At 56.1% G+C, this 24,925-nt stretch overlaps 2 protein-coding genes across 2 annotated transcripts; one reads left to right on the top strand and one right to left on the bottom strand.

Annotated features, from left to right (window-relative positions):
* Positions 1 to 1,033: 1,033 nt before the first annotated feature.
* HJV (hemojuvelin BMP co-receptor) lies at positions 1,034 to 7,774 on the bottom strand. Its single transcript, XM_054806373.1, has 4 exons — positions 7,487 to 7,774; positions 5,332 to 5,493; positions 3,688 to 4,190; positions 1,034 to 3,158 (listed from the first exon to the last, which is right to left on the bottom strand). The coding sequence occupies exons 2-4, from the start codon at positions 5,423 to 5,425 to the stop codon at positions 2,550 to 2,552; spliced, it is 1,206 nt and encodes a 401-aa protein (XP_054662348.1). The 5' UTR covers positions 5,426 to 5,493; positions 7,487 to 7,774; the 3' UTR covers positions 1,034 to 2,549.
* LOC129197710 (uncharacterized) lies at positions 7,133 to 24,865 on the top strand. Its single transcript, XM_054806398.1, has 6 exons — positions 7,133 to 7,276; positions 8,537 to 8,698; positions 13,299 to 13,418; positions 22,213 to 22,396; positions 23,651 to 23,760; positions 24,374 to 24,865. The coding sequence occupies exons 1-6, from the start codon at positions 7,249 to 7,251 to the stop codon at positions 24,556 to 24,558; spliced, it is 789 nt and encodes a 262-aa protein (XP_054662373.1). The 5' UTR covers positions 7,133 to 7,248; the 3' UTR covers positions 24,559 to 24,865.
* The last annotated feature ends 60 nt before the right edge of the window (positions 24,866 to 24,925 follow it).

The following is a 24,925-nucleotide window of genomic DNA, read 5'->3' as shown; positions in this document are numbered from 1 at the left end:
GTGGAAAGGTCTCTCTTCCACTCACAGACTTTATCATGTGTTTGAAAGGTCTTGCTTCCTCTGCAATCGTTGAGGATGCGGAGTACAGAACATTTTGGAGAACAGGCGCAAGCCCATTCAACGTTGTGCGTGTTCCTTCCGATGTTGCTGGACCCTAGCCAGGCTGCAGCTCAGGTTTAAGCATCTGTGTTGCCTGTAAGGGAGGTGGTGGCCGTGGCTGTGACGTGGCTGTGACTCCCCAATACCCGCCCCAACTAGAATCGGAGCTTCAGACCTCCGTGAGCTGTTCAGGGTGGTCCAGCTCACCTCTTCCAGAGAGCTCCAGCCAAAGTCTTCTCTTCAAGGAGCGTCTGGACGATGCCCTTAGTCATAGGGTTTAGTTTTAGGTAGTCCTGCGAGGAGCTGGGAGTTGGACTCGATGGTCCTTATGGGTCTCTTCCAACTTGAGATGTTCTGTGATTCTCATGGGCTTTGTCAGCTGGATGATGTGCGAGGGGTATTGAATCCACCTTTCACAGGTAGACCCAGGAAACTCTGCTTTTCTTTTCTGTGGGAGCAAAGCCCTTGGAGCTAATTCATCGCCCCCTTCCCGGGTGGGAAGTTTGTGAGTAGGTTGCCCTCCCGCAAAGCCCTCGCCACGATCCTAAAGGATAATTACATTCTACATCATCACATCTAACCATGATGCTGTTTCTGACAGTTGCACGCTATTGAAGAGCCGCTGTTTCTCACCCTGGAAGTGCTTAATCCCATTTCTATAAGGAGCTCCGGCGCTATCCACCCTGCAGCCTGTTTGGGGTTCCTGAGGATTTTATCCCTACGGGGAACGTCGCTCCCACGGGGACCTACAGTCTCCTGCAAAGTGGTGGAGCGTAGCAGCGGGGCAGGCTGGCTTCCCCTCCTCATTCACTGCGTGTATATATAGACCGCAAAGTGCTCCGGAGTAAAAGGAGCGGTGGGTGGAAGGCAAGATATTATTATCTTCACCTGCTGCTGCCGACCAAAGAAATAAAGAGACAGATGACAGGAAATGAGGACTTCAAAAATAGACACCTTTAATGTCAAAACCTTCAGGGATTAGCGAGAGCACCATACAAGAAACAGAGAAACTCTCACGCTAGTCACCATGTGCTTTGAGTGCACGTTGGAGGAGGAAATATGCTGAGATATCTAAGAAACTTTTCCGTATTTACTCTTTGCGCCCTCGACAGAAAAAACAGAGAGGAAAAAAATTAACCAAAGAAACTTCAGATGTACTGAAAGATGAATTGTAAAACCTCCCTTTACGGCTCGACAGATCCTCCGTACCTGGATGATCTGCAGTTCTCTTTCCCCCCCCATGTCTGCCAGCTCAATTTTCTGCCTCCACGAGGCTTTGCAAAGCTCTTCTTATGGCTCCACGGGACAGGAATGGCAAAGTTTTTACTGTGAGCCCTCTTTATTAAAAAAAAAAAAAAAAAGTCTTTGCATATGGAAAATATTTCTTATATAGAACTCTATCTGCTTAAAACCTCTTCAATATATTAGACATCTAATTTGGCCTCACCTCTATATTTATGTACATCGCCTAGTAGTTCCCCTGCCCATCAATACGGTCATACGGCTTTTTGCCAGCTCCGTGTCTTTGTTATTAATTCTCTTTTGCAAGCGAAACCCACGGTCTGGGTAGCATTTGGACGTGGTTGTGACTGTGACAGAGAAAGTTGGGCCCAAGGGAGAGGAAAACCAAGGGGTATTTTTCCTGACTGAAACTCAACGCTGGTCCAAAGTCCAGAACTGGCTCTGTTGAGTCCTAGACAGGTGCCAAGACAACAAAGAAAAATAGCAACGGTAGCCTGAAATGTCAGAGACCTGACGCTCTGCAGCTCCTGACGCTGCAAATGAGCACGTTACTGATCCGGAGAGAGGAGAATACAGTACGAAATGGTTGATTTCTAGCTCAAAAATCTCAAACCTTGGTCACAACACTCTGATAGCCAACTCACTGCCTTGCTTCACTCTCGCGTGACTTTGGCAGCAGCTGGGTCATGGGAAACCAAATCCACCAACAGACATTTTTTGACTGCTAAAAACTGGGATCTGGGCTTTGAGCACATTATTTCTGAATCTGTAAGGTTTTTGAGTAAAAAATCTGCTGTAGTAACACGGGAAGAAAGGTGTAAAGCAAGTTTATGGAAAGGCTTTGAGAGGTTTTCTAAACGTGTCTTCACCCCGTGTGTTTCTTTTTCTTTGATACGGCTGCAATGTCCTCATCTTTAGGAAAAACAAATGCATCAGAATCCAACAGAAAAACCCCCGTGATCTTCTTTCGGGAGAGGAACCGGGTTCAACCGGTGCCGTACGTGCGAGAGCAGTGGATGCAAACCAGTGTCTCACCATCTCTCATCTCCAGTGCTCCCCTCTCCAAAGGTCGGGGTCTCTGGTTCCTTATTGCCACAGAGACACTTGATCCTTGGTAAGGCATCTCTCTTGATCTGCGCGGCATGGGCCTTGAGTCAGCAGCTCTCTCGGGTTACCCCTCCCCGTGCTGCCTGCAATGCCAGCGAGAGTTAAAAGTGCAAAAAAACAGAGGTGAGGAGGAGGAGGAGGAAGGAAGAAGAGACACGCGGGCAGCCTGCCCCAGCCTGGAAGATGTGCAGTTTCTCAGCATTGGGAAGGAAGACCCTGGCATCCTCCAGCGCCCCGTGAGCCGCCATGGTGAAGTTGGCATCTCCTGAGGTGACCACATCGAAGACACACGACTGGAAGTAGACGTCCTCCACGGGCAGCATCTCCTTGCAGAGCGCCCGGGCCGTCTCGGCCGCCACGCGACCGCGGCAGCACTCGCTGCGAGAGATGCGCTGGCTACGGGGGCAACCGCCCACGCAGAGCTGCAGGTCTTGCTCCTCCGTGAAGGCGCGCGCCACCTCCTCGGCTGCCCGGATGGAGAAGGAGAGCTGGCGGCCGGCCTGACGGACGGCGATGGTGGTGCCGATGTACTCCGCACGGATCTCCACGTGTCGCCCAGGGCTGCGCTCCCGGATAGCCAAGCTGCTCCCGCCCGGCCTCTCGCCCCCGTTCACCGAGCCGTCCTCGAAGGCTGCCGGGAGGTTGTCTATCTCAGCCTGGTAGACCTTCTGGTCGATGCATTCCTTCATGTTCTTGAATATGATGGTGAGCTGCAGAGAGCAGATCAGAAGGGGTTTGATCTCACTTGCGCGAGAGTCGTGGCCGTGTCCCCATCCCGGGTATCAGCTCTCTAGGGAGGGCGAAGTAGACTGCACACATCTGCCTCACCGATGCATCCCCCTCTGCCCCAAACCATCTCTCCCACATTGCTGCAATCCCTTCGGGAAAGCAGCAATGTTTCCTTCTTTCCTTCCTTTGTTTCCTTCTTTCTTTAATACCATTTAAACTATGGAAAACCGAGTCGGAGCCAAGCCTGGCTAGACGGCATGCAGGTAACCCACGGACCGCCCAGTAACCCATCCCCAGGCAGCAATGGGAGCGGTTTGCAGGTCTCTCTGGTCCCCTCAGAGACCTTCATCCCTCTCGTTCCTGCAGACATTCACTCCTGATGCCACGCGGGTTGAGCTGAAGCTATTGCTGCTCTCCCTAGCCATTTTTGGGGAGCGCGGGGAGTGCCCTAAGCCGTTGCCGCATCCCAGAGGCGAACGGATTTGCTGCCCGGCAATACGCGAGCGTTACCTTGCTAGTGACCGTAGCGTTGGAGCCCTTCGCCACCGGAGAGCTGGTTGCTTGCACAAACAAGTAGTCATTGTCCAAGAGAGGCCAGGAACCCTCCACTCGGCAAGTGTGGAAGTCATCGTGGAAAGTGCGGATATGGGGGTCCCCGAAAGCCGCGCAGTGCTGGTAGCTGGGGGGCTGGCCGTGCTTGTAGAGAAAACTTTTCTCGTAGTTGCAGATATCGAGAGACTCGAAGCCCTGATGGTTGGGGGCCGGGGGTCGGGGTCGGGGCGGTGATGTGGGACCCTCCTTGGAGCAGTTGTTCTGGATCATGAGGTCCTCGATGCCGTGGACGGCGGAGTGGTAGGCCAGGTCGCCCCGACACGTGCGAGCCGTCTTGCGGGTGCAGTGGGAGTAGGAGCGGAGGGCGTTGCAGTACGCCGCGTTCCTGTTGGAGCCGCGTAGGTTGAGGGTGGCAGCCACGTACTCCGAGTTGCAGCGCAGGATCTTACACTGGGAAGAAACTGGGAGAGACGAGATGGCCTGGGGCGTCCCGGTAGAGCTGGAGGAATGGGGAAGTGCAGCCCCTTCTCCTCCCACCACCTCCCACCATCTCGAGATCTCACGATGGAGACGCTTTCTGGACGCACTTCTCTCCCTGCATTAACGAACGCAGCGGCCAGTTTAAATGACCTGCTCCTTACGTGCCTGAGGGGAATGAATCCAGGGTTGCCCGCTGCGGACACAGGCTGGAGCCCGGCGCAGAGGACACCCTGGGAGAAGTCACGGGGCCGAAGGGGTGTCCTGAAGCAACCGGGATGTGAGATTGTACCTGGGGCACGAGTGCGGCCGAGAGCCAGGGCAGCAGTTGTGACCGCGGCCCTGGGACGTGGCTCAGACGCAGATTCTTCGCCCCAGGGCTTGCCAGGGGCCAAACGGGAATTTCTGAGCTGGGAAACCCCTTCTTCCCATTTCAACCTTGGCCGTGCCGTGCGGTCACTTTTTCACGCTAGGTTTGACTGCACCAAGGACACCTTGCCCCTCAAACGTGATTTCTCCGTGCTGCAGAAGGCAGTGCCATGTGCCACAGCTCCAGGAGAGCTAACGAACTCACCCTAGCAGGGATCATTTAGCTCATTAAGCAGAAGGGTTATAAGGGATGGCAGTAGATTAATCCAAGTTGGGCTGGGAGATAAATTTAGGGCTTGGTCTTGGGGTTTTTTTGGGGTTTTTTAGGTCTCGTTTTCCCTAGCAGGGTGTCTGGGGTGCAGGAAGGAAAGCGAGGGACTCAGTGATGGATACGGCTGGTGCCTTTCACTGAAAGACCTTGGACTTAGGCTGGTCCCTGTTGTCCCTGTCTTATCTTGGGAGATAACAGAGCCTTTGAGGGCTCTCCCAGGGAAAGCGCCTGCGGCAGGAGAGCAGGGGATGCTCTCGCTGCGGAGGCTGCCCTGGTGTGGGGAGGTGATGCTGGTGGGAATGCTGTGGGCGCCCTGACGCTGCCTGAGCCTTATGGCTGCGAGGAGAGGATCGTCTCCTTGCTCCGGTCACCTCCCAGGAGCTCTGCCATGGTTGTACCCTTCCTGCGCCCTGGGGCTGCAGCTCCCACCGGTATCCTTGCCAGGGATGTGGCTCTGGCATGGCTCTACCCATCCAGTTCCTTACCATGCCTGCAGAAGAGGAGGAGGAAGAGAGCTCGGAGGAAGAAGCCGGGGTTTTCCAGCTGCCCGGGGTTCTTACTGCAGGCAGGTTTCCCCATTCCAATCCATGCAGAGCCTGGGGGGTTGCTCACCCGCTGGCTTGTCTCGGCTTCATTCAGCAGGTCCCCTAGGAGCAAAACGGAGATGGGATCTGAGAGGTGGCAGCAAACGTGAGCTGCGGCAGGTACGGAGCTGCCAGCATCCAGGCAGCTGCCAAACGTGGCCCCGCACTGCTGCTTCTCGGGGAGGAAGGCAAGCTTTTAGGCAAAATCCCAGAGGGTTTGGTTTTTTTAAACTGCTTTCAACCGCTGCAGCTCTCATCTTCCACCCTGAGGCAGCTGTGCTGTGTAGTTCAGTGTGACAAAAAGTTAAAGCTTCCAGCTGCCCTTGGAGAGGATCTGTGAGCTTCAGGGGCTCGAAGAGACTTCACAGCCGGGACGTGAGCAGACGATGAGTGTGGAGAGGACCTGAACCATCCTACGTGTCAGGTGCAGCGTGGGCTGCCTCTGGTCTGCCGCTGTCCCAACCAAAACGGAGGTTTGGAGAGCAGCGTCCGAGGGGAGAGGAGTTGAAAAGCCAGATGACGAGTGTGACTGCCGTGACATCCACAGCCAGCACCACTGGGTGATACCAGCACCTCCTGCTCCACCGAAACCCCACGTCCAGGTTCCCTCAAAGCTGGGAAACGCGCTCTCAGCCATGTTCCACCTTTCCCCCCCTCGCTGTGCCGGCTCTGGCTGCTCCCTGGGTGCTGGGGGGGGCTCGAGTTGGCTGGGAGGGGAGTGCAAGGAGCTGCGTGTGTCCGGACAGTGGGCTGTGGCAGGAGGAGATGCAGCCCCAGAAAAAATTTTACTTCCCTTGTACTTCATCGGGGCTGGGGATTTGAGTCCTTGGTGGCTTATTTTAACAAGCTGGTTATTAGTCGCTTATTAGTCAAATAGCCTTTTGCAAAGGTCCTTTTGGAACCGCTGTATGTGAAATCAGTTGGTTTTTTCCTCCCCTTTAGCTTGTGTGAGACGCCAGTTGCCAGAGGCTGATGCTCACGGTGATGTGCCTGTTCCCTCTACCCTGGGCAGCCCGAGGAGTCGATATTACCGACGCTGCGATCGCTAGTAAGTGTAAGCTGCAGCCGCGGGGAGAAGAGACTGAATTCTCATCTCGTTCTCAAAAAGGGAGAAATCGTAGTCCTACCAGCCCCGTCTAGCACCTTTCAGCTCCCTTTGCCGCGGCTGCAGCCCTCGAACAACTGCCGTTAGCTGTACCGGCTGGCACGGTGACGTAGCCGCGCGCTGGCGGCTCACTGCGTTCCTCTGCCAGCTGGATTAATGGCTAACGGGGCAGATGTCTGGAGAGAAAACATGCTTCAGCCCTGCTGGCGATGCGCTGGCTGCCAGCTGCTCTTGGCAGCGAGGACGAGCCGAGCCGACCAGGATAGTGGCGGGGCGGGGGGGGGGGAAGTGGTCTGTGCAGCGCTGGGGCGTGGAGACCCAGAACTGGGAACTGGGCTCGTGTTGGATGTGTACTGGTGAGCGAGGCACGAGCAGACTCTGTGCCATGATCCTCCTCTGATGCTCGGCACTTGCTCTGTCGTATCCCTACCTGGCTTGACCCTGTTTGACCAGGCTGAGCATCTTTTTTGGGGCTCACGGGACCTAGTGACCCCTCAGCGCTACTCTCCCCCCAAAATCCCCTGGAGGTAGGTGGTGACGCGGAGGTGACCTGTCCCCGGCACAACGCTTGGTGGGTAAACAGCTGGTTAATGTGTAGCAGAGAAGCGTGGCTCCGGTCGGGGCATGGAGAGGCCCTGCCGTGGGTCCTGCAGGCAGCAGGACTGACTTTGGGATGTCCTGACCCCGACGGCGTGAGGGGAAAGGCAGTAGCGATGGTTAGAGATGCTCTGCGAGCCCAAGGTGATGCCACCCGTGAGGGGAGATGGAGGGGTTTGGGCTGTGCCAGGCAGGGCAGCGGCAGGGGGGACATGACTTGGGCACCCCAGTTCTCCCTCTGTTTGGGGCCACCTACACGTGGGACCGGACCCTGGGGCACGCCTGGGTGCCGGTGCCGATGTCCTGCTCCTGGGACCCTTGTCCCTGCCTTTGCTTTGCTGCAGCCCCACTCACCTGCATCAGCCTCCTCCGGAGACGAGCTGGTTCTTGGTGCAGGGAGCTCCTTCCCCGGTGAACACACGGGCTGGCTTGTCCTTGTCACCCAGCTCTACCCCCAGGTGACAGCCAGAGAGATCCACGGGATGACAGCCGGGAAAATGCCAACCTCAGTCCTGGGCACCTCCATGGCTTTGCAGCCGGGTAAAATCCAGGGTGGTGCTGGGGAAAGCCTGGCCGGGGCTGCGGGGAGCAGACCCCACCGCAGGGCACTGCGGTCCCCACTCTTCCTCCCCAGCTACCTTTGCTCCGTCCTCTTCCCCTCGCAGGGCAGAGGATGGGTGTTGAAATAGATCCGCCTAAATTTAGACAGGCTAAACCCCAGCCAAGAACAACAAGCGGAGGGGGCAGAGGGAGATGGTGCACGGCAAGGGGCAGGGGGGGGGCAAAAGAACCTGAGGGAGAGGTGGGAGCCCCCAGACCTCCCCCCCACCCCCAGCTGGGTGATGCTACTCGGTGCCGTGGGGTCACGTCACTCGTGGGGTGCAGCGTGGGCTGCGGGAGCCGGTTTCCTTGGAGCTACCTGGTTTTCCTTCCTTGGGTGATATCGCAACCCCCTGCCTGCACCCCTGTGGAGCGAGTTCCCGTGGAAAAGCACTGCGCTTCTCGCCGGGGATGCTTTTTTTCAGCCGTGTCTCTCATAGCTTCCCCTCCTGGGGCGCAGCCGAGTCCTGAACGCAAACACGGCACGGGCCAAAGGTGGCCGCGGTCCCCAGGGGTCAGTGAACGCCGGGCCACCCTGGCTGGGTTCCCAAAAGCCCACCCGCGAGGGCTGGGGTGCAGAGAGCAGCTCACAACCCCCTGCTCCCGCAGGGAGGGGAAATGTGCGGAAATGTTCCATGTCGGGCTTTTCCAGGGGTGGCCTGTCCATGTAGGATCCATGACGGTCATGGATGGAGGGCAAGGATTGAAAGCGTGTCCCTCAGTGCCCCAGCACCCACAAACCCCTTTGGGAACCCGTTCAGAAAAGCCTCTTGCCTCCTAAACCAATTTCCTGCTGTTTTCCAGGTCTCGCTCTTCACGGCAGGGAGCGAATCCTCGCAGCGCCCTCGACGCCGTCGCACCGGGAGCCTCGTGCCAACCTGAGCCCAGGAGAGCAGACGGAGTTTAACCAAACCCCCTGCGGGTACCACCGTGCCTGTCCCGAGGGAATCGCTCCCCATCTCTGCGGTGCGCCTCTAGACCAGTTTGGGTTGTTTAGGGATGGGAGGGAAAAGGGTTTCCCCCTCTGACCCCGACGTGAGCTCTTCTGCTGCACGAACCAGGTAGCCAGTGCTGGGGTGGGTCGTGGCAGCTGCTGAACTGTTCTTCACCCAGGGAATTGGGGAGAAAAGGAGGGACAGCGGCTGCTCATTGCAGAACGAGCTTAAATCTACGGCTAGACTCATGCTTTAAGTGTAACAGTGCGTCTTCCTTGGGGGCAACGGGTAGGAGAAAGGAAAACAAAGAATAAATACCAGCTTGGGTTCAAATCCCGGCTGGGATTTACATCAGCAGCAACCAGAGGAGAAAGGTTTTAGATGCCTTTTTTTTTTTTGTGCTCCCAGGGTGCACGGAGCCTTTGCGGCTCTTCTCCCTGCCCAGTATTTATGCTCTGGGTCTCTGTTACCTGGTAACAAGGGATAACCAGGGAGTGGAAAAAATCTTGTTTAAAAAAATAAGACCCATATCCTAGCGTAGCCTCCCAGGGTCCGCCCTGGCCATGCCTCAGGCGCCTGGTGTGCTCCCCATCTGCTGCCGTAGGCTTCCCCGCAGCGAGCCCCCGGCGCGGGGAGATGCAGACACCCACCGAGGGAATCGGTTATACGCGGGGTGGGAGCAGGGGCGGGCAGGTGGGAATTCTTCTGGAACAGCAGACGGTACCATCTGGGCTCGGCGAGAGCGGATGCCTCTCGGCATCCCACCCATCCGCTTCGTTTGGACGAGGGAGGGGAAATTCTGAATGGAGAAACCAACCCGGGATATCCAGGTTGCTGCAGCCCAGAGGCCAGGTTGCGGGGTCTTCCTCGCAGCCCCGAGACTCGGTGTTATGGTTGCACCTCCCTGGCGACGTGCCGGATCCCGGCCATGCCGTGAAACGCAATCATCGATTGCTTTAACGCCGCCGGCACGCAGCAGCTCTCCGAGCTGGGGGCTGCGGGCATATGTTGGGCTGAGGAGGCTGGGAATCTCTTCCGAGCTGGCAGAGAGTCACGGCACCAAGACAAAAGCATCTGTGATCAAACTGCTTCTGAAAGCCAACTCCCCCCGCCTCTTCCCACCAGCGAAATCAGCTGGAGGTTTAGTTTAGGAGGCACAAAGCACCAGATCCCGCCAGCTGGGTCACCGAATCCTGCCACCGAGGGGGCTGCGGAGCAGCTGGCCTCACCCAGCCCCTCCTGCCCCAAAAGACGAGGCTTTCCCAAGCACAGCATCGCCCCGGGAGGGAGGGAGAGACCCTGATTGTGGCAGCTGCCTGATTTTTGGGGCAAAGTAGGTAACGTGCAGCTCTGCCCGTGAGCATCACCCGCGCGGATTGTCACCTGGAGCAATGTCATCCCTCCAAAGGCTGGGACGGCACGGTCACAGCTCGGCTCCAGCCCCCATCTAGCCCAATCGCTGACGCGATGAGTTTGGCGAGGGTTTTGGTTTAACCCTAGTGCTTTGGAGATTTAATTTGCTCAGGGAAACTAGCCCCAGCTCAGCTGGCATCAGCCGTGTCTGCAAACCCACTGCTACCAGGAGCCCTGGTCCGAATGAGGGTGGGTTTTCACCCGAAATGGATGGGGAAAGCGAGCAAAACGTATCTAAAGAGGCATCAGGTCTCTAAGGAGCTCGTCTGCCTCCATCAGAGCTGTGGACACAAGCAAACCCTCCTGCTATCCACCAGCATCGCTTCCCAACGTGGCTCGGTTAAGCTCCCGTCAGGAAAAGCTCCGCCAGCCTTTCCCGAGCATCCCACGGCGAGCGGGATCAGCCAGGCTCTCGATCGGAGGCAGGGGACGGGCCAAGCCCTGAGCGTCACCGCGGTGCTCCCCGGAGCCGCGGCACAGCAGCCCGGCATCCCCGGGAGCTGCAGGGTTGGGATCGGAGTCGGAAGAGGGGCCTGGGGAAGGCAGGATTTGCCGGAAGAGAGGATCTCGCGTCTCTCCAGGTGCAGACACAGCCTGCTCGAACCCCAAGCATCCGCCTCTCTTGCCACGCCGTGCTTGGCCCCATCTCTCCCTCCCCAAACCTCCGCCGAGGATCCCAGTTGCTCCACTTACCCCAGCAAACGCCACTCAGACCGGCCACAGGACGGGCCACCAAATATCCCCAGACCCTCCGGACACGAGTCCTGGTTCCCGGTGCAGGTTTGGCTCCGGGCAGGAGCGAGGAGGGAATCACGGCCGTTAACGCCCCGGGCTCGGTGCGGAGGGAGCAGAAAACAGCTGAACTTTACGACAGCCTGATCCGTCACCGCGAGCTGGAGGAGAGGGGGCTAAGTTGACGCTTTAAAAATAGCCAGTAGTATTTTTGATCCCGAAAGCCGGATTCCAGTGGGGAGGGGAAGGGAAAAGGAGGGAGATCTGAAGGCTTCCCAACTGCGCGCTTCGAATCTGTGTGTGAGATGGACGCGGGGTCCCGGCTGGACCGCTCGGAGCTGCTGATCTCAGGGGTTTCTCCGGGCTCTGGGTAAAACGAGTAGGTAGGGAAGGCAAAGCACTGCCAGAAATTCAAGGCAGGCTCCTCGTCGAGCAGCACCTGCCGCCTCCGGCACCGGAGCACCCGGCCTGGGCATCTTCCCCTGGCACGGCAGGGAGCGAAGGGCCTATGCCTGCAGGCAACTGCTCTTTTCTCAGCTCTGTAAGGAGGGAGATGGAAAAAAAACGATGAAGACGCAAGTCTGGAGTCGAGTTAAACTCTTCCTCCGGGTTTCTCCAGCCCAGAGCTTTCCCTCTCTCCTGTTTGGGGAGCTCAGGAGATCCTGGAGAAGGACAGATGCTGGGAGGACCAGGAACCTCAGTGTTACATCTGGAGAGAGAAGATCTTGAGAAGGTCTGGGAAGAATCGGGGAGCTGCATCCTGCAACTGCCCTGCCTGACGGTGCAACCCAAGTCCCATGGCCACGGAACGGCACATCCCCGGGGGCTTGGCATCCCTCGGCTGCCTGCAGAGGAAAACCGTTCCTCCCGCTCCCCTGCCCTTGGCCTGGGCGCTGCTCGGAGACGCTCCCGAGATGCCGACGTGCAGATAAATCACCAGCCCCGAGCACCTGCTCCGGGGTCGGGCAGCTGCAGCGCAGGGGAGCGCCGGGAGCTGCAGCGGGGCTAAAAAAAGCTGGGAGCAGATGGGGCCGGACACAGCCGCCGCTTTGCAGAGGGACCCGGAGGGTTTTTTTTCCCCTGCCATCAAGCGCCAACCCCATCCGTGATGGCAGAGGTGCCCAAGCGTATGTACCTGGGGTGCTGGGCACCACCAGCATGCTCGGGCAGCCTCCCCGTGCCTCAGTTTCCCTGTGCGGCATCCCTGCGTCCACGTAAGCGCGGTGGGAGCGGAGGGTCTGGGCTCTGCGTGGCGTTGGTGTGAGGATGTCACTGGGTGCCTGTGGGTGACCCGGGACCCTCCGGCCACCGGGCAGAGCCCAGCTCCAGCCCCACCGGGTGCAGGATGAGGCCGGGTGCCTGGGGCTGGCTGAGGGGACGCGGGGACAGCAGGCGACACGGCACCACGAGGTGGCAGCAGCACTTTGCGAGTGGCAGAAGGGCTCGGGGGTTTTGGGGGGGGGGGTGGTGTTACCAGGCAGGGCCATCCCTGCCTGCACCGGTCCCCTTCCCCTGCCTGCTCCGCTGCCCACCTGCCTGGAAGGAGGGGTGCAGGAGGGAGAGGTCCCCAGCTCAGCACCACAGCTCTCCGGGGACCAGCGGGTTGGGTGTTCAAAAGGGCACCAAAGGACCCTCGGTTTCTGCTCCGTGCCTCAGTTTCCCCGCTCCTGCTTTCGCGTCACGCGTGGGGTCCCCGAGGCCGAGCTCGCTCCGTCGCGCCGTAGCCCAACTAATGGGTAAAACGAGAGCGAGGGACTTGGAAAAACCCACTCCTGGGTGTCCCTCGGAGACTGTCCCACCCTCCCCAAACCCTGGGGTCCCCTGACCTCCATCACCGGCTCTGAGCTGGTGCCAAATTTGGGCTCCCTCTGCCCTCAGAGCCGTGAGCCGGCGACCGACAGAGAGGCTTTGGCTCGGCGCGAATGGATTAGCAAAGAGCCGGGGAATTCCTTCTGCCGGTTTGCTCCCGTAAACGGGAATAACGCCCTTTCCCAGGAGCCTCCCTGCCTGTCTCCAGGCCTCCAAAACACTCTGGCGAGGGGTTTTAAATGACTTTTTAATTGCCTTTAACAGAGGTCTGGGGAGAAGAGAAGATGGGCTGGAGAGGAGGAAACTTCAGGGAATGGTTTTTCTTCCCTCCCGCTCGGGAGAAGGAAATGAAATCCCAGGGAGCTCCCGCCGGTGCCAGTTCAGCCCAAGAATACCTGGAAGTGGTTGGGTTTGAAAGGGGAAAAAAACCCCAATCTTCAATTTACGGGTTTGTTTAGGAGGGGAAATAGAGAAACATCTCCCCCAACACGCGGGGGATCGGAAAAACGCAGCAAATCAGCCAGAGACTTCTCAAATTTGGTGTAATCGTGTGGCCGTGACACAGGACTCGAGGGGCTTCCTCTCCGAGGAGATGTGGGGGGGTCTGGCTGGGAAGGGAGGAGGAAATCGGGGGGGTTCCCGGTGCCCCCCCTGACCTGTTGAACTTCACTTTGCAGACCAGGTTCCTGCCAAGGCCACCGAAACCCTCAGCCGGGCTCACCGGTGGGAGCGATCCGGCACGGCCGCCTCGCCGGGAGATGCTCCCGCAGCCTTCTCCTCCTGCTCTCCCCTCCCAGGTAACGTGGGGACCAGCACCAAGCCCATGGCGGGGGGGAACACATCCCCACACGCGTGTGCGGTGCTTGTGGTCCGTGCGCGGCGTGACCTTTCTTTGCCATCCTACTGCCTACGCGGTGTCACGCGTAAATATCTGTACCAAAGCACCGGCGCTTTAGAAACACCCGGCATGAGCGACGTGCGAAACGCCCGGCTCGCCGGCGTGTGTAAACGTGGCCACGGCGTGTGTAAGCATGAGCGTAGCGTGTTCGCGCGGGCTTGCGCGGAGGTAGGCGTGTACGGAGCGGTGCCGCGTCTCGACGCCCGCTGCGCGCGGCAGCAGACGAGCAGGACGGCAAGCGTTGGCTTTGCCGATGCCGGTGGCGCGGGCCTCGCTCTTGCCGAACCCTCGGCATGTGGGTTTAACCTCACGGCTGCGGCGCCGGTGCTGCTCCGCGTCGCCCGCCGCGCAGCTCAGCACCCATCACCCAACCACTGCGGAGCGGGAATTTGTCCGAACCGCCTTCCTCGAGGTTTCCTTTCCGCGTTAGCGGATTAAAAACCCCGGCTCTGTTGCGGATGCATCTAAAAAAAAAAAAAAAACCTCTCTCGGGGTTAAACCTGCTGAATTCCCCCTTCCAGGGCTTTGCAGTTTGCCCCAAAATCAGGCAGGGCGTCTCGGGCAGCTTCCCGCCAGCAGCAAACGGGGCTCCAAATCCGGCCGGTAGCACCGAAAGGCGTGAACGCCCGGAGATTAGAGGGTTGGGTTTGGGGGGTTTTTTTTGTGTTTTTTTTGTTTTGTTTTGTTTTGTTTCCTTTCCACAACGCCATTCAGGGCCTGGAAAGGCTGTCCCTGTCCCCTCGACCCAGTCCAGTTCTCCAGCGCGGCTACGCAAATCGGTCAGTGCTTTCGCAGGCGACGTTAGGACTCGGATGAGCCAGGAGCTCCCCGGGGGGGGGTAAGGCACCGCTGGGGGCTCGCGGGGCTATTTTAAACGAGGTAAACCCAGGGAGGGATGGTTAATTGATTTCCGTGATTAACTAAGAGTTTTTCAGCGCAGTAGTCTTGAGTTTACTCTCCTTGGGGTGTTTTTTTTTTTTGTTGCAGTCGGGAATTCTTTATTTTTAAACAGCAGTTGGAAGGGGGAACGTTTCTTTTTCTGTCTCTGAATATTTCCAGTGAGAAAGTTGTTAATCTCCAGCTGATGTTTAGCCTGGGGAGGGAAACGAGCGTGTCCGACCGCGTGGGAAGGAAAAGCTTCCAACGCTGCTGCGTTAGCTGGCGGGCGAACCCGTGCAGCTCCGGTGCGAGAGGCAGAGCACGGCTGCTTTGCTTTCACGGGAGAAATCCCACCAGGATCCCACCAGGATCCCACCAGGAGCTATCCCACCTCAAGCAGCAAATTCGGCGCCAGTGGCAAATTGCCGTCCCGGTCGGCAGCGAAGCCGTCCCGGTTGTAGCCGTGACTTCCCAGCTGCCCTGCAAACTTTTCATCCGTTCCTTCGGTGGAAATCCTCAGCCGCGATTTTCTGGTTTCTCTTATTTTTCCATTTAAAAAAAAAAAATTTAAGAGGAGGGGAAATTGTGGCAATTTATTGTTTTGGTGAAAGTGATCTTGCTGGTTTTCCGGGCGCAAGGGTTGTGTGTGTGTGGGGGGGGAAGCGTCCCCGTGCAAGGACGCGTGTCCTTTGTACTTCCCTAAGGCGGGACGGCGAGGGGTTAATACAGAAAGGATGAGGATCCACCCTGATGGCCCTTGGGCTGGTTGGTTATTTTTAATTTAATAGACTTGTCAATCAGCGCCCGCTCGCCGACCTGCCAGCCCACCGCGTCTCGCTCTGGCCAAGGCTGGAGTGTCAGCTGGCAGGCAGCAAAAATCCACCCCAGCCCAGAATAATAATAATAATAATAATAATAATAATAATAATAATAATAATAATAATAATATTATCATCACTGACAGGGAAGAGGTGGGGAGAGGTTTGCATCCGTTGGTCGTCTTTCCCACGCTTTGTGTTTCATGTGGCTTTTCCTAACCGGAGGGACAAAAAAAAAAAAAAAAGGGGGGTTTAAGGGATGTTTAAGTCAGCTCTTGAGAGGCTGGAGGAGGCTGTGTTGATCCTCCCACAAAGGAAAACAAGTGAAAGAGAGGGGGGGAAGAAAAAGAAAATAGCCGTGTGGCTCTTTGTGAAAGGAATTAAAGCGGGTGCCAGAGGCTGCCGGCGCGGGGATGGAAACCGGCGCCGATGGGAACGGGAGCCTCAGAAAGAGGACGCTTAAAAAAAAGAGCTGCGGATGCAAAAGCAACAGGCTGGGGAAGGGAGATGCGCCGGGATGCTGCCGGCCGGAGCTGGGTGCGGGCAGGGATCGGGCAGCAGCATCCCGGGTCACCCCCATCTCGGCGAGTTTTCGGGAGGAATTAAAAAATACTAAAGAAAAGCGCGCCCAGGCTGTGAGGATGGGAAAGGCCTGGGAGCTGTCTTTAGGATACGTTATTTTTTTGTCTCCGAGATGCTCTAGACAAATCCCGAAGGCGGTTCCGCAGCGGTGCAGGGAAACGGGACCCACTCGAGTCCCCGGTGGGGGGGGGGGGGTGTTGTTCTCTGCCGGGATCGCGGCGTCGGCGCATCCCCAGCGCTCCCCAGGCACGCGGCGAACCCGCCGGCATCGAAGGAGCGACCCCGGATTGAGGCTGTTTGATTAAGTTTTTCGGCTAGCGTTATCCCTCTGGCTTGTTAAAAATGAGAATAACAGGGTAAAAAAGCAAAGGGCGAGGACGACCCTCCGCCCGCCAGCACGGCGCTTCGCCGCTGCGCCCGGCGTTCACCGTGGCAGGTTGGGAAACCAAACTGGAAAGCACCTTCCCGTCACGCCACCGCTTATTTTCCCTTTCCCTCCTCCTGCGTCCGTCGCTATCGCCAGCCTCGAGGTTAGACCCTGTTGGCTTTTCGTTTCTCCGAGGGAGGGGGGAATAAATTAATGAAATAAATTAAATTTCACGGAGCTGTACGGTGTCCTTAACCAAACGTTTCAACCAGCTTTGCTGCGCGACGGCTGCTCTTGTGCCCCAGGTATCTCGTAAAATAAGCACACACACCCCCCACCCCAAAAGAGGTCGCGTTGGGTTTGAATTCGTTGTCTCTTTGGGTTTTGTCTTTGTGAAAGATTTGTAACGCAATCGGGTCTTCCAGAAAATGGACGATAACAAAGCGCGGTAAATATATTGTCCAATGACTGCAAAACAAATGCTGTCAAGAAAATGGAATGAAGGCTTAAAAAAAAGGGATTTTTTTTTTTTTTTTCTTTTTTTTGGGGGGGGGGAAGGAAATATTGAGCTGGCAGCAAAAGCGGCGTTGTTTTCGCAGAGCGAGGGAAGCGAGTCGTGCTTAGGACTGCTTGGGGCCGGCGGAAAAGTTCCCCAAACCCTTGGAAAGTTTGGGGTTGGGCTAACTTCGCTGGCTGGAGGTTTTACCACTGAAAATATTTGGGAAGTCTCCTTCTAAAATGAAATAAATCATTGGGTCTCAAATCACCGTGAAGAGACACAAAGGAGTTTTATTTTTGGGCTGGCCATGAAGATATCTTCACACCCCCCCCAACCCAGACATCCTCTGACGCTGCTGTGTGGGTTTTTAATTCCTCGGGGTTCGGTTTTTTGGCTGTTTTTCCCAGGAGAGGATCCCCGGGGAATCCCGCTCCCACATTTCCCTGTCTCCCCCCTCGGCAGATCCTTTGCTCTCTCTGGGGACGACGATTTCTCTCTGGTAGCCCCTCACTTGCCCTTCCCAGGAGCGATTCCACACCCCTCAGCTTCAAATTTATATTTTTTTTTTTTTTTTTTTGGTTGCAAAAAGCCCTTTTTGTGTCTCCTTCCCGGGCACCCGAATTAAGGGATTGAACGTTCGATGGCTGCAGCATCCCTCGTAAGGACGACGCAAACGCCGCGGGCGTGGAAGATCCTTATTCCAGGGATGTCGGAGCAAAAAATACTGACTCGAAATGTCCTTTACGCTGATTATATCCAGAAGCTTTCTGGTTTTTTTAACTACGGTTATTTGCAGCAATACTGATCCATTGCTTGAGTAGGGTCCGGGGAAGTTTAAGCGGCGATTATAAAAGCCTCGGCTTTTCTAACAAATTTATAAAAGCTTTTCTAACAAATTATTAAAGCCTCGGCTATTTGCTGGAGGGAAAATACATCGGTTTTTACAGATACTCGAAAATGTGGTAAGCACGTTCCTGTTAGGAAAATCACCTTGTCTGCTCGGTGAGCGTTTTGGATCCACCAAATCCGCCTCCGGCCCCTTTCCGGCCCCCCGGCCCCCCATTCCGGGTCGCGGCAGGTGAATTTGTGCCGGATTCGAGCCGGGTAAGAGACCCGAGGGCCGCGGAGGAGCTCGCCCCAACCCCGTTCGCCCATTCCGCGCTGGCCGAAGGCTCTTTTTTTTTTTTACGCCTCCGCTCGTTCCGCAGGTGGCAAGGAGCGCACACAGCGAAGCTTTCGGCTTCGTTAGAGACACGCTAAATACCCCTGGGCACGCAGGGGCCTGCCAGGCGCTGGGGAAGAGGGCTGGTTTATTCTGGAGGGCGTTATCCAACCTCAATTGCTTTTATTTTTTTTTTAAATCCTACTTAATAGTATTAATCGGCAAGTATCTTTTCCGGTTCTTTTCCGAGATAGGCGCGCCGGGCTGGAGAACTCGCTGCTTTTTTTTTCTTGCTTTTTTTTTCTTTTTTTTTCTTTTTTTTCTTTTTTTTCTTTTTTCTTTTTTTTTCTTTTTTCTTTTTTCTTTTTTCTTTCTTTTTTTCTTTCTTTTTTTTTCTTTCTTTTTTTTTTTCCTTTTTTTTTTTTTTTCCCTTCAAGGAATAAGCAAAGTTGCCTCAATATTTGTGGAAAACGCTGTTGACTATTGCAAAAGGAAAAGTTTAAAGGCTGGGAGAGGTGGAGGGAGCTGTAAAGCCATAAAGCTTTATTAGCGCTACCCCATCCCATACCCTGCATTTTTTTGGGGGGAAAAAAAAAAAAAAACCTAAGAAAAAAAGTCCAAGGCAGCCCTCTGTTAATTTTTTTTTTTAGAAAAAAGTTTGGAAGCTAAAAGGGATGGGGTGATTTCATTTATTTATTTATTTATTTAAAAAAAAAAGGCATCCCCGCGTTTGCTTAATCAACGTTTGCGGCTTGCGCTGGAGCGACACGGAGGAAAAATAAATTCCTCGGGATAAAAGCCGCTCGCCGCCGCGGTATTAAAAAGCACAAAGGTGTCGGCAACGCGGCATAGATGAGATTTGTTTAACACTCCTCTGAGCCTTTGAAACCACAAATTAATGAACTCGAGACCGACGCAATATTGATGGTAATCTTTCCTTTTTAATTTGCCTACTTGTTCATTCGTTTTCCTGCTCGGCGCTCGCTGGCTCTGACAAGGGCTCCTCGCTCTGCGCCGCCTCACAGGGGAAAGGTTACGGTCCGGTAAGGTGGGTTTGAAATAATCTCTTACAAATACATTATTTCACTGGGGAAAAAAAAAAAAAAATGCGTCTGCGTCGGTGGGCTCCCACGGGGAGAGTGGAGAAGGGGCTTTTCCAGGGGAGAAAAAAAAAAAAAGGGCTCGTTCCCATTGCTGGGGAGGATTTATCAGATTTAATTCCTTCTTCCCCTTCTCCGTGCTTAGAAAAACAAGGGTGAACCAGCTACAGTCCTGCAGCTCAGTGGCTATTCAGGGGGATGTGAAAGCTCCAGATAAATATATATATATATATTTTTATTTTTTTTTCATCTGTTTTTATCTTAAAATATCTGGGACCAGCCATGACTTAAAGCTGGTGACATCCTCTAACAGCCCGCTCTGAGCCGCTGCTCCTCTTTGTGAATTCAGAGCCCGTCCCTCCGAGCCCAAAGAAGTGATGTATTCCTGTCCTTATTTTATAGAAATTTTATAGATTTCCTATAATCAACTTCTCTGGCTTTTGCTAAAGGTTACTTTTTGATTTTTTTTTTTTTTAAACAGAAGAAAGAAATGGATTCAGCCCTCCTGGACTGAAATAAAAGGTGTCAGGACTTTTGGGGCACAAAACAGGGGAATGAGAAGGCGGGTTTGCAGCCACAATTATCTAAATTACCTGAATTATCGGAATTATCCTTACGTCTCCCGCAGGACAAGACGCCCGGCTAGAAAGGGCTGAGCTGGGACCACCAAAATAGCGCGGGGAGGGGAGAGAGAAAACCCAACCGATGGGAGAGATGGGGTAAGAATACAGGGATGCTGCGGATCGCGGGTTCAATGCTGCTCTGGGGATGTGGTACCCGACGGGCGCTCCGGGATGGAGTTATCCCTCCGTCTCCTGGATCTGGCCGAGCATCTGGGCGGAAGAAGGGCTCAACCTCTCCCTGCCGCGCTGGGGACGCGTCCGGGAGCTGCCAAGGGACGGTATTCCCCAAACGCCTCTTAAAAAAAAAAATCCCTATTTCTCCCCGTCGGTTGAGCCTAACCGCCCTCAGCCTCACCCTTCGGATATTACAGTTATTAATTATCCCACGTGCAAAAACTTTTTAAAGTCCGTCCTCATGGAGAGATTTGCGGTTTGGTTTGCGCAGGCAGGGCTGGAGCCTTCACTGGCAAAGCAAAATGAGAAATCTCTTGCTTTATAATCAAATCCCTCCTTTTTAATATAAATAATTAACTGCCTCGGAGAGCCGAGCGAATCTGGGGTTTTATGGAGGAAACGCGTCTTAGAAGGAGTAAAAATGGTATTTTATGGTGCGGAGAAGGCAAACTGGATTTGCAGAAGAGCCTGCAGCGATGCTGGCCCGGACCCGTGACGGGTGTCCGTAGAAAACAGTCGCTGCCGTAACTTTTCCTAATCCAAGCGGGAAAGGTTGGCATCAGCCGCGCTCTCGCCCCGGCGTCGGCAGCGGTGGGGAATGCTCCCATCCCTGTCTCTGCGGGGGGCTGAAGCGTCCCCCCCCCCTTTTTTTTTTTTTGGGGTGCAAGCAGCTTGGAGCAGGCAGGATTCTTCCCCACAGCGCTTCTGGGAGGCAAATTATGAGCTGGAAAATAGGCAGCGAAATTTCTGGCTGGAGAGGGGAACGGTAAAAAAAAAAAAATCAACCCTGGTGTCTACCCTGCTCTGACAGGTCCTCCAAAAAATTTGGGGGACCCTCCAAACCCTGGGGTGGCTTCGGCCCCAGCCAGGATCCCGGCTCCCGGGGCTGTGCACGATTTTCTGCACAGGGATCTTTAAGGGATCCCCGTGCACGGAGCAGGGGAAACTGAGGCACGGAGCGAGGCGACCGCATCCTCGACACCTGGCGCAAAGTCCGGTGGGGACACCCAAGGTCACGGGGACACCCAAGGTCACGGGGGACACCCAAGGTCACCGGGGACACCCAAGGTCACGGCCTTCAGAGCTCCCCAAACCAACCCCGTCGCCCTGGGGTGGTCTCCATCCACCCCAGGGCCCCCCCAGCCCCACTTGGCCCCACCGGCAGCGGCCCCACAGTTGGGACCAGGCGGTCGAGGCGCCCGGGGAGGCGAAGGGGAGCCCCCACGCAGCCGCCGCGGGGCCGCGCCGTGTGAATTAACCAACTTTGTTTTCCACCAAGGCTTTTCCCTTAATAGCCATCCCCCTCCCCCTCGCTTTCGCCGGCGTTTGAGGAGAAGTGAGGCGTGAGAGATCCTTTGGAATAATGAGGTGTAATTAGCCCTGGCAGCTCTTATCTTCCATACAACCCCCCCCCCCCCGGCCTTCAATTAGATTGAAATAAAAAAAAATTTAAAAAAAAGGCAAGAAAAGGGGGGAATAAAAAATAAAAAGAGAAGAAAAGGAAGGTGGGGAGGGAGGGAGGCGAGAAAAAGTTGGACGCCTCGTCTGGCTCCATCCTTCTGGTCCTGGTCACTGCGCGGGGGATGCCGGTTCTGTCCCGCTTTGTGTGGCTGCTGCCGGGCTGGGGAGGTTTGCTCCGTGCCTCGGTTTCCCTCGGCTCTGCCGGCGGCGTGAAATGCGGCGGGAGCAGCCGGCCGTGGTCGCTGACTCGGCGGGGCAAGAGGCGTCGTTAGGGCCATCACGGATGAAACCAGAGCCTCGAGCCCCGGCATCCCGCCGGCGCGGTCCAGGCAGCCCCGGGACGGGCAGGATCTCTCTTTCCCCCACCGGACACCGGTTTCTAACCCCGGTTTTGATTCCCATGTACCGCATCAGGTTGCCGGTACGTAAGGGAGGAGGAAAAATCCGTTACGAGCAGGACCTGGGTGCAACGGGGCTGGTTTTGGGTCGCTCCATCCCTCCCGGCTCATCCCCCCCCCCCATCTCCGACACCTCCCGGCCTCGGACGCTGCCCGTCCATCCCGCTCCTGCCCCGCTGCCATTCCCGCTCGGCCCCGTGATCTTTCGTACCCGTGACCCTGATCTTCAGGCTGACAGGCTGATGGATGGGCAGCGCCCCGATGATTTACGACGGTCCTTTAATATTTGGCAAAGCGGCCGAAAGCCCCGGGCAGCCGACGGAGCTGGGTGGCGGGGGGGGGATGGCCAGGAGATTTGTCAACCTTTGAGCCGGGGAGGCGGGGAGGGAGGAAAGTGCCCTGTCTGTCCGCAGTGATTTATACACAATCGCCGTGATTAAATTGGCCTTAGCTAATGATAACTAACTAGTCAGGGGCTGACCTTTCTCTGACAATGGAAGGGGGCCGGGAGCCACGCTGCTGCGGGGTGTCTAATAGGGATGTTTCTGCAGCCAAGACACCACTTTTTTTTTTTTAAATATTGTTCTCTCTCTTTTTTTTTTTTTTTTTTCTTTCGAAATGGTTTCCCAGCCGGCCCCGTGTACGGAAGATTCAGGACGCCGCATCTCCCCGCACCCCGGGGTCTTGTCCCCGCCGCGTGTCGCCTCTCTGGGCTCCGTCAGCTGCGGCTGCATCGGTGTGGCCACGGCCGGGAACCACGGCCCTGGAGGAACCCGGTGCCTGAGCCCCTGGTGCCAGGACCGGGAGGTCCGAGGCAAGTGGATCTGATGGTTTTTATCTGGGGAGGACTTGAAATACGTCTCCAGCGGGGAACCTCGCCCATAGCCAAGCTGAACACGGTCCTGGGGGGCTGCACAGGTGCCCTCAAGCCTGAAATGTGCTGGTTTTCCAGGGCTGCTGTGTTATCCATCCATCCATCCATCCATCCATCCATCCATCCATCCATCCATCCTTCCGTCCATCCATCCTTCCATCCATCCATCCATCCATCCATCCATCCATCCATCCTTCCGTCCATCCATCCGTCCATCCATCCATCCTTCCGTCCATCCATCCATCCATCCTTCCGTCCATCCATCCGTCCATCCATCCGTCCATCCATCCTTCCGTCCATCCATCCATCCATCCTTCCGTCCATCCGTCCATCCATCCTTCCGTCCATCCATCCGTCCATCCATCCGTCCATCCATCCTTCCGTCCATCCATCCGTCCATCCATCCGTCCGTCCATCCTTCCGTCCATCCATCCATCCATCCTTCCGTCCATCCGTCCATCCATCCATCCATCCATCCATCCTTCCGTCCATCCATCCATCCATCCTTCCGTCCATCCGTCCATCCATCCATCCATCCATCCATCCGTCCATCCATCCTTCCGTCCATCCGTCCATCCATCCGTCCATCCATCCTTCCGTCCATCCATCCATCCATCCATCCGTCCATCCATCCATCCTTCCATCCATCCATCCATCCGTCCGTCCATCCATCCTTCCGTCCATCCATCCATCCTTCCATCCATCCATCCATCCATCCATCCGTCCATCCATCCATCCATCCATCCGTCCATCCTTCCATCCATCCATCCATCCATCCTTCCGTCCATCCATCCATCCGTCCATCCTTCCATCCATCCATCCATCCATCCATCCATCCATCCTTCCGTCCATCCATCCATCCATCCATCCATCCTTCCGTCCGTCCATCCATCCCTCCATCCCTCTTCTCCATCTCCTTCACCGTTCATCCCCATCCATCCCCCGTGCCGCAGAGGGAACGGCCCCTTGTCTCCGTGCCGAGCCGTGACGGGGGTATTTGAAATGATCAAAACCGGGCTTTTCCACTTTAAACCACCTCTCCCTCCTCTGCCTGGCCTAAATGAACCCCGCGGCCAGTGAAATGAAGCCCCTGACCACCTCCAGGCTGAGGTTTCGCTGCTCAGCCCGGATTTTTCCCATCATGTCTCTTTCCTCAGTTTTGGGGTTTTTTTTTTTTTTTGGGTCCCGTTTCAGACGTGTGCGTTGGCGTCACCGCATCCGAAGTTTTCCCGAGCCGGGAAGGACGTCGCTGGCTCACCGCGACCCGGAGAGACACCGGAGAGACGCACCGGTGCCGGTTAAGGGTAAAAGGGAATAAAAAAATCCTCCAGGGATGGGGTCGGGGATGGACGTCTCGGTGCGTGCCGCCCCGGCCGTGCCGTGCCGTGCCGTGCCCCCAATTGCGTTCACCCTCCCCGCCCCGCCGTCTTGACACGCGGATAAAAGCCGGGCTGAAGGGACGATTTCACGGAGATTAACCTCGCGCGCTGCGCTGGGGCCGCCGCTGCCCTCGACACCGGGTTCCCCGTGTATCGAAGGCGGATTACAGATATATTAGCCCCGCCGCCGGTTTTATTAGCGGCCGTTTAATCACGTGGAGTGGGGACGGCCAAGGGCAGGGGACCCGGAGCATCACCAGAGAGGCTTTAGTTGAATTTTTGGGAGGGAACCCAACGTTTTCTGCCCGGCTCACCCCAAGATTTGTGGTGCTGATGGGGGATGCCTGCGGTACCCACGGTGAGGGAGAGGGAAAGCCTTCGGCCTCGCCACAGGCAGGGCTGCCCTTCTGCAGGATTAGAGAAATTTAAATAAAAAAAAACCCCAACACCTTTTGGGAGGCTTCTACAGGGATTGGAGATGCCGGTCGTGTCCTGACCGGACACGTCCCTCCCCATCCCTGTCCCAAATCTCCCCCAGGCTGGAGGAATTCACCTCCTTGGACCCAAACCGACCCCTTCCAACCCCGAGCATCCCCGCGCGGCGCCGCGGTACCCAACCCCGAGGGGGCTCAGGCGGACGCCGCGATGCCCGGCACCGAGCCACGGCGGCGGGACGGTGATGGGGTGGTGGTGGGGAACGGATTTGAGCCTGAAAGAGGTTAAAGTGGGGCAAAGAGGGGGGGAAGAGAAACCTCCCGAACAGGGCGTTTTAATGACATTCCATTAAAGCTCCCTTTGGGGCCTGCGCGGCCGCCATGTGCTCCACATTCTCATGGTAATTATGAGACATCTGTATAGAGGCTCTTTTCTCATCAAAGATGGCTCTCTTCAAAGACACTCCTGGGAAACCCTTCACCTCTGACCTGGGGGGGTCACTGCCGAAACAGTGGCTCTATAGTGCGCGTTACTGTAAAGCCCAGTAGCCTTTTTCCTCCCCTAACCTGACCAGGTCCCGGCTTTTCAAGCGGGATTCGTTGAGCCGAGAGGGTGGGGGGGGGGGGGGGGGGGGGGGGGAACCTGTGGTTTTAGG

The sequence above is a fragment of the Grus americana genome, chromosome 29 (genome assembly GCF_028858705.1).
Source record: "Grus americana isolate bGruAme1 chromosome 29, bGruAme1.mat, whole genome shotgun sequence".
In the NCBI taxonomy this organism is placed as follows: Eukaryota; Metazoa; Chordata; class Aves; order Gruiformes; family Gruidae; genus Grus; species Grus americana.
Note: the sequence above shows the minus strand (reverse complement) of the source record. Positions and strands in the feature narration are given on the sequence as shown.